Source organism: Gobius niger (assembly GCF_951799975.1).
Source record: "Gobius niger genome assembly, chromosome: 23".
NCBI classification, from domain to species: domain Eukaryota; kingdom Metazoa; phylum Chordata; class Actinopteri; order Gobiiformes; family Gobiidae; genus Gobius; species Gobius niger.
This window is the reverse complement of record NC_136874.1, coordinates 4,838,949-4,848,104: the sequence shown is the minus strand read 5'-3', so window position 1 is coordinate 4,848,104 and position 9,156 is coordinate 4,838,949. Positions and strand designations below refer to the sequence as shown.

Here is a 9,156-nt window from a genome sequence, read left to right as displayed (position 1 = left end):
TCTATCTATCTATCTATCTATCTATCTATCTATCTATCTATCTATCTATCTATCTATCTATCTATCTATCTATCTATCTATCTATCTATCTATCTATCTATCTATCTACAGTGCCTCTCGAAAGTATTCATACACCTTGAACTTTTGCACAATTTGTCATGTTTACAACCCTAAACATAAAGATTTTATTTTGATTTTTTCACTGAACATTCACACACAAGTTACAGACAACTGCAGTGAAAGCAAAATGATACATGATTCTGTTATTTTTCAAAAAATAGAAAACCGAAAAGTGGGGCTTGCATAAGTATTCATACAGCATGAATGAATACTTTGTGGAACCCCCTTTTGCTGCAATAACAGCAGCAAGTCTCTTGGGTATGACTCTACAAGATTTGCACATGTAGAGACCGACATTTTAGCCCATTCCTCTTCACAAAACAACTCAAGCTCTGTCAGATTAGAAGGAGAGCGTTTTCAGATCTTTCCACAGATTTTCAATAGGATTTAGGTCAGGACTTTGACTGGGCCATTCTAACACATTAATATGTTTTTATTGAACCATTCCATTGTAGATTTATCTTTGTGTTTAGGGTCATTGTCCTGCTGAAGGTGAATCTCCGCCCCAGCCTCAGTTCTCTTGCTGACTCCAGCAGGTTTTCCTCCAAAATGTCCCTGTATTTGGCTCCATCCATCTTCACAACTATTCTTACAATCTCCCCTGTCCCTGCTGAGGAAAAGCAGCCCCACAGCATGATGCTCCCCCCCCCCCCCCGTATATTTGACACTGGGGATGGTGCACTCAGGACCATTAGCAGTGTCAGGTTTGCTCCATACATAACGTTTTGCATTTGGGCCAAAAAGTTACATTTTTGTCTCATCTGACCAAAGCTCCTTCTTCCACATGGAAGAAGGAGCAAACTTCAAACGGGATTCTTTCAATAATGGCTTTCTTCTTCCACTCGTCCATGATGGCCAGATTTGTGTAGATACGACTTGTAGTTGTCCCATGTACAGTTTCCCCCAGCTCAGCTGCAGGACCTCACAGCTCCTCCAGAGTTATCTTGGGGCACTTGGTTGTATTTCTTACCAGTGCTCTCCTTGTTCAGTTTGTTAGTTTACGTGAACGACCACGTCTTGGTAAGTTGGCAGTGGCGCTGTACTCTTTCCATTTCTGAATGAAATGGAAAGAGTATCTATCTATCTATCTATCTATCTATCTATCTATCTATCTATCTATCTATCTATCTATCTATCTATCTATCTATCTATCTATCTATCTATCTATCTATCTATCTATCTATCTATCTATCTATCTATCTATCTATCTATCTATCTATCACCAAGGATTGATTATAAAAGAGTGAAAGGAACAAGGTCAATACATGTTTTTACTTGTAATCTAGTTAACGGCATTGGCTGGAGGCGAGAACGTGCTGTCCTACTATAATCCAAAAAGTAAATAACAGACCTTTGAAAGATTCAACTGGTTTATCGAGATTAACAATAACGTGATTGTTTTTCACGTGGGCTTGTCTCAAAGGGAGGTTCCCAGCATTCAGATCCAACAAATGTGGAGCAGTTTCTCATTTGATCTGGTTTTATCAGCGTAGTGTTAATGAAAGAGGTAAATAATAAATAAGCAGATGTAGGTTCGTAAAGAAGCTTCCAGTACAGTGATTTAGGAAAATGTCGGGACACTGTTGTTGCACAGGGGACGGGGCCTTCAGCAGTATATTGGGGGAAACCACATTATACATTTTCTTTTTGTTTTGAAACTAACAATGTACTCTGCAAGTATTAAGAATATGCACCAGTGTTTGCATGTCATCTGTGATCTTGTGCAAACACACTCAGTACTTTTCCATCTTCTCTCTGTAACTTTCCTTCACCGCCCTGACTCCAGGCAACAGCCAATCACATCATTTGCCCTGTAGGTGAAGATTTGAGGCGTTGCCAAAAGGACATGTTTGGGAATTTTAAAAACGCAACATCATGGTAAAGTTGACATTTCTCTGGCGCTATTCCAAGAATGTCAAAATGCATCTGTGCCCATCCCTCGCTGTGCTTAAAGCTTTATTTGTTTGTTTGTTTCACTGTTTGTCTCGTGGCTGAGTTGGTTTCCAAACCGTTCTTCCATTTGATCAAATAAGCAATATTTGGAAAGTGCTGCTCTTGTTGGGATATTGGGAACAACGAAAACAAATTGACTGACGTTTCTAAACCGTGCATCTCCAAGCTATTGTATCTGCAAAACATTTTACATAAATTGTCAAAAAAATGGTCTCATGAACAAAATAATAACAATACAACACAAATAGAATAGGGTAAACAGGAGTGGAGCAGCGTAGGAGGCCACACACCTCTCACCTGCTGGACACACCAACACACCAACAAACTCAATCCTTCTAAAAAGTCAATAAATCACCAAACACAATCTTTTCAATTCATGACCAGTCACTAAATAGTCTCTTTTCCCCAATAAATGAACAATAAGACCTTCCAAGGTATGGTACTATGATCAACTACTGTCTATACAACAAATACTTAAACCCTCCAACCTACACTGTAAAACACACGCACGCACGCACGCACGCACGCACGCACGCACGCACGCACGCACGCACGCACGCACGCGCACACACACACACACACACACACACACACACACACACACAATAAGACAGCATTTATGATTCATATGTATATATTTTTTTCATAACAATCATTATTTATCTATTTTTTCCCCCCTTTTTGTTTCTATCCCCTCCCCTGCTGATACCCCAGAAAAAGAAAAACAACAACAACAAGGGTCAGGATCTCTCAGCGGGTCATGAGGCCTTGGGTGGGGGGGGTGATTTTAAGATTGTATAAAAAAGAAAACTGCCAATCTTTTTAGTAAATTGTTTGAGTGTATAGAATAGCACATAATGTAACAGTTTAAATACAATGAACTTGATTTTAAAGTGTCTTTTTCTGCCTTACAGTAGCATAAGAGGGAAATACTTTATGTAATGGGGGTCCCGAGTTGTTTACGTGTCGATTTTTGGGGTCCCAGCCAAAAAATCTACACAAGTAATCTGCACAACTGGCTCTAATCAATAAATACAATCAGTTAAACATGTGCTCTGATTTGGAAAAAACATCTTAAAACAAACCCAACAATGTAAGAAATGGCCAAGTATTCATCCATGACAAAATATTCTCATTTATTTGATACATATTTATTTGATATTCTTTATACAATATTTGTCAACTGTCAAAAATAAACATCACAAATATACACACATTTCATAAAAAACATATCAATCTCAAATTTACAGAGTGAAATAGACAAAAAGGAAGATTCCAATACCACAGATGACCACTAGAGCTAAGTTCAGTATGATCTTCATCCTGGGAGACTCGTACAGAAGCTCTTCCACCATTTTCTCGTGGTCTTGCGGGCTTTGGACTTGAGTCGAGGCTGAATCCACCTTCATCCCGCAAAACCAGTTGATGGCTTGAAGGCATTTTGAATTACCCGCATCCCCATAGCAATCCACTTCCTGTTTCGGGAGGCCATTTTGGCTAACTGTAACGCTAGTGTCGCTCAACGCTACGTGACCGTTTAAGTTAGCATTGCCGTTACATTGCGGGGGATTGAGCGGCTTCAGTGCGTTGCTCGTATCTTTAAGATCGACCATTTGTTCAGGTTTTAGTTTCTTCCGGTTGCGAAGTCCCCACAAAGTTGTCATCTTGATTTGTTCTTTCGCTGGTGGGGGAGTTAGCAAACTTACAATGACTGTAACCAAAGCCGACACCCAAAACAAAATGGCTGCCACATACATGAAGTGAACGTCTTTGATAAAACTTGGCCTATTGTCCGGTTGATCACAATGCGGCTCCCGGTAGATAAATGCTAACGTTAGCCTAATTATCCCGAGCACGAATCCGGTCACCGCTCCCCAAAACGCGCCGGTTTCATTGCAGCGGTACCACAAAACGGCTAGCAAGAACATAGCAGCTATTGGCGGTGACAAATAATTGCAGACTTCTTGTGTGTAGTAGAACATTTGCCCGCCTTGCATTTCTATAATAACCGGCACCCATGCTATGCTAATCACCACAAGAAACACCACAGTCACCCGGCCAACGATCAGCAATTCACGCGACGTGCTTTGTTTGCGTAGCATCTTGTAAATGTCCAACGTGAAAATGGTGCTGGCGGAGTTGAAAATCGAGTCGAGGTCGCTCATGAGGGCGGCTATCATGACGGCTAGCATCAAACCGCGCAGGCCGGTCGGCATCACGGACATCACCAAACGCGGGTAGGCGATGTTGCTGCAGCCGGCCGGAGAACCGCACACCTCCATGCAGTGCTCGGGGCTGATGCAGATGAGGTCGTCCGCGAAGAAGATACGGGCGATCATCCCTGGAAGAAAATCAAAAACATGCTAGTAGGAACATGTTTACTATAATCATTATCTAAACAGCTCCTGGAAGCATAACGGCTAATGCATCATTCACTCTGATATCTTACTAAAACATTTAAAGGGGCTAGATGCAAGTTAGCCCTTTTATACTCACTACTGCCACCTCAGGTCATACGTGTAACTGCACCTTCTATATTAAGCTCATGCATGACGGCACTTCTAACCCGAATCAACACCTTTTTGAGTGACAGTGCAGGATTTTAGAGGCAGTTGTGGTGAACAGGTCTGGGCTCATTCCACACCTTAGGACATTGTTGAAACATGTAGGGGGAGGAAAATACTTAATTTTAACATTTTTAAACTCCGTATAGTCCCTTTAATGATCCTATATCATGCAAAATCGGCTTTATGGAGATTTTAACCATGTTGTTAAGCTATTTCCTCATCGAACACACCCCCAGAGTGGTTTTTGGCTTCATTCACGCACTTCTGAACATTTCTCCTGAATCCTGCCCCGCCCTCTCCTGGAAAGTGTCAAACAGGAAGAGCCCGATGTCTGTAATGTAATGCCTTACAGTCTGATTTTAATTTGAAAAACAGCTTTTTCATTATTTCTGTCGTAAACGCACCCCCTGAGCGTCTGAACAGACGTCATGTTTGCACTGAAAGCTGTGAAGAAGGAGCTCTTTCTAACCTACTCTGGACACGCTTGTTCTTTTTTCTTACCAAACGCTAATGTCATGGTGAAAATGCGCGTTTGGTTATGACAGGACTTTATTCAACTTTCCTAAAGAAGAGGCCACTCGCCAGAAGTTGGAGCTTCTTTCCGGGATTCAGCGACTATCCGCCAAAATAGTGTTTTTCTGTGACTGATGGATACTTGGTGAACCTTCGCCAGAATCAAAGTGGATAAACTTTTATAACCAGCTATGATGGAGCGGCCAGAGCGGTGGTGAGTCAAATCGTGTGTTAGCTTGTGTGTGTTTATGAAGCTGTGTTGCTAATGTCAACTCCTTACAACTGCATTGTGAAAAAGTGACTACTGCAAAAGTTCCATCGGCTGTATCATCTCAGGGAGAGGGGCGGAGTTAACTGAATTGTCTTCCGGGTTGGAAAAATACTTTGACAAAAATGAGAACTCCATAGTGGTAGAGGTACAATATATCATATAAATGCCTATACTTTACTTTGGAATGGCTAAAATAGCATGATACAGATCCTTTAAATGCAATGTTATAAGGAGTACCTGGTATTACAATGATGAACATAGGTAGAATCTTCAGAAAGCCAGCCATGATGGTGGATGCTTTAACGTGAGAGATGTTTTTAGCAGCAAGAACCCTCTGCACAATCACTTGGTCTGCACACCAATACCTGGACAAAATACAGCACAAACAATAAATAGTAAACAGCTAGCGGATTCTGCAGTACACTTAAAAATGCCAACATGGTGAAGCTAATTGGTACCACCTCTAGGCCAATTCATAAATCTGGAAAACTCTGGGCTTCAAACTCTCATCAATAGCAAGTTTAGGATCTTATTTGGACAGCACTTTTCAAATGACAAACAATTATTGATTCATTCCATACTCAATGGCGGTAAACCACATGGACTCACAGACGCCAACCACCACCAACCATTCAGAAAATTCCTTCACATTTTTCCTGCTTGCATAACTTACAGTTCAAATTACAAACAGGATCCGTGATGACAAGAGAATCTAAATGACTATGGTCAATTGCTTCGTACTCACCACAGAGAAGCAGGGGTCTGTCCCAGTAAAAACCCAGGCCACGGGAGGTCGGGATCAGTGGGACCTCGTAGGATCTTTAAAGCGGCCGGTTTTGGGTCCACATGGCTCAGACAGCGGTTCGAGTAGGTCAGGTTGGGATAGGACAACATAATGGAGGTGATGTTGGGAGTTGCCAGCATGTATTTGGTCCGGACCCCTTTGAAAATAGAGAATGAGACCGTGAATTCAAGTTATGTTGTTGTGTACTATGGCTGCTATGAGCAAAACGTACCTTCTAGACCTCCCACTTCGTAGAGGCTGATTCCCGTTAGCGTCAAAGCTCCTCCAATCATTAAAATAGCTTGTATCACATCTGTATAAATCACAGCCACCAGTCCTCCAGTGACCGTCAAAATGGCCGTCATTCCAATCAGCAGGATGATGGACAGGTAGAGGTTCCACCCTAAAGACTCCTGGATGAACAAGGCCCCGGTGTAGAGATTGACCGACAGTTTGGTGAATATGTACAGCACTAGACTTAGCGTAGCGAGATACACTTTAAGCCTCTGCCCGCCGAACCGTTTGGCCAAATACTCGGGCATGGTGTAGACCCCGGAGAGTATGTAAACCGGGATGAAAAGCCAGCCCAAAAGTTGCAGCAGCAGCAAGGCATTGAACTCCCACGCGGCTACGCCAAACCCGCTAGCCGCCCCGGACCCGGCGAGTCCGATGAAGTGCTCGCTGCCGATGTTGCTAACGAAGAGGGACGCGCCCACAGCCGCCCAGTTCATGGAGCGGCCGGCCAGGAAGTAGCCGCTAACTGTGCTACGGTTAGCTTTCCACATGGCAAGGAAACCGATGGCGAGGACCAACACGAAGTAGAGGGCGACAACGACGATGTCAGCAACTTCCATCGCAGAACTGGCCGCCATGTTGGTTGTGTGTCTCAAACAAGCTTTTTTATTGAATTGTCGAAAAGGTGCTGACAGAATGCTTCTCTCAGTCCATAATTTGTCGCCTGGGAAAGCCTCTTTGTGAAATCAGGCTACATTTTTCTTTTTTTAGTAGAAAAAAAAACAGCAGTGAGGGTTCAGTTGTCTTGAACGATTGAAATCAGCACCTGAAAAACAAAAACAAAGAGTGAGATTGTTTTTACATTAGGCCTACCATAGAAATCCATCATTTTAGTGGGAACATGAAGGACAATTTTGGCGGGTATGATCAGCCTATAGGGTTCGGGAATGTGACGTCATATCGCTAAGAATTATGGGATTAGCAGCAATTGTAAACTAATGGAGATTTTAGAAGTTAAAATTCTGGAGTTATTGTTCACATTAAAACACTTGGACACCACAGTGAGTTAGATGTATTTACCAGCAGTAACTCAGCAGCTAACGGAGCTGTTCCACGGCTATTTTCTCCACTTTATAAACTGTTTTTAGCTAATGTTAGTCAATGGAAATGTATGCTAACAGCTGCAAAGATGGCGGATCTCCATGGTAACTGTAGACTTTCCCGAACTCTATTCACCTTATTCCGCCCCGCCCACTTTTGCCTCTTTTTGCGTTGTCTTGGCACTTCCGTTGAACAGACACTTCCCGTCGAGCGCGAAGCCCGTTCAATTTAACGGAGAACGAGGGAAAATATTCTCCGCTCAAATCTGATGTTTAGTCGATTGATTTGTGTAAAATGGCCAATGTTCATTTGCACCGACATGTCAACACTGCAGCGTTTCTCTGTGCGGCCGAAAAACGGCTTTGTTTTCGTGTAGTGACTGATTTTATGTGGACTTCTCCAGCCCCATGTTAACACATAGGAGAAAAGGGGCGGGCACAATTAATGGCGGCGCCCACGCGAGGCTCGGGAATAAGGTGAATAGGGCTTGGGGCAAGTTGTTTGCCGCAAATGCAGCATTTCTTAAAGCAGAACTAAGTAACTCATGCCCCTAGAGGCCATAAGCGCCACTGCAGGTGCCGTAGACAAACAATTACACAATGGAGATACTTTTTTTTCACTCAAACTTGGCCGTAAACACAGCTAAAGTGGTGCTAGCCCGCAGTTAGCTTTCCCCGTTAGCCTGTTAGCTTCTTTTTCGTGATTCTATTAGTGTGTATTGCGCCTCCGACCCGGTGCAGGGAAGTTGCAAGGGTGGTTTTCTGGCCAGAGACACCAGGGGGAGATGAAAGACCCCCCAATCATCTCATTAACACTTGTATTACTCCCAGAGGGACAACGGAAAGGATTTATTAATATAAACAAGTTACTTAGTTCTGCTTTAAAATAAAACAAGAGAACGACCGGCTGGACTTAATACTTTTCATCAATAAGAGGCTACGCTATTCTGCTTCTGAATTTGATAGCAAACTAAAGCTATCTCAGGAAGAGGTCACACCCACATTTTTCTGCACCCACCTTGAAATCAAATGTCTATGCACTGAGTACCACAGTATAGGCCTATCACCAAACCGGCAGGATTCCTCCAATCGTCTATCATTTGTGTGGAAAGTTTTCGCTCCGAGTTGGTGCCAAAGCACTTCAGTAGTTAGTGCCAAGAGCCGGAGCCCGGAGGTGTGAAGATATGGCAATAGACCAAAGGAGTTTATATTGTGAACAGTCCAGACACATGTGAGGCAAAGCAGAAGAACAATGAAACAATTCAGCACAAACTTATGTCTTTTGGCAAGAAATCTGGTCTTCATAAGCTCAGTAGTTATTGGTTTAACCACAGAATTGGCAGCAACAATAAAAGCAATGCTGCATAGTGGTTGAATACTGTGGTTAATAATTTGTTTTAACGACTACAACTTCTCTACTACAAGCCTGCTACACTACTACTACCTACTAACTGTTTACGGCCAAAACTTGTTCATAGATCGCTTTTTCAATACAATTATAAAAGCTGTTATGTCTGCAGTATATTTCCCTATTGTTTACCAAGGGAAGTGTCGCCCAAAATAAAAAGTAGGATAGACTTAATTTGAGGTCACACACTCAGGTCTTCAGGAAGC

At 42.6% G+C, this 9,156-nt stretch overlaps 1 protein-coding gene across 1 annotated transcript; it reads right to left on the bottom strand.

Moving 5' to 3' along the window:
• Nucleotides 1-3,317: 3,317 nt before the first annotated feature.
• LOC306982182 (sodium/myo-inositol cotransporter-like) lies at nucleotides 3,318-7,150 on the bottom strand (the record flags this gene model as incomplete). Its single annotated transcript, XM_079582023.1, has 4 exons — nucleotides 6,441-7,150; nucleotides 6,170-6,365; nucleotides 5,662-5,789; nucleotides 3,318-4,414 (listed from the first exon to the last, which is right to left on the bottom strand). Exons 1-4 carry the CDS (start codon nucleotides 7,078-7,080, stop codon nucleotides 3,318-3,320), a joined length of 2,061 nt encoding a protein of 686 aa, XP_079438149.1. The 5' UTR covers nucleotides 7,081-7,150.
• Between the last annotated feature and the right edge of the window lie 2,006 nt (nucleotides 7,151-9,156).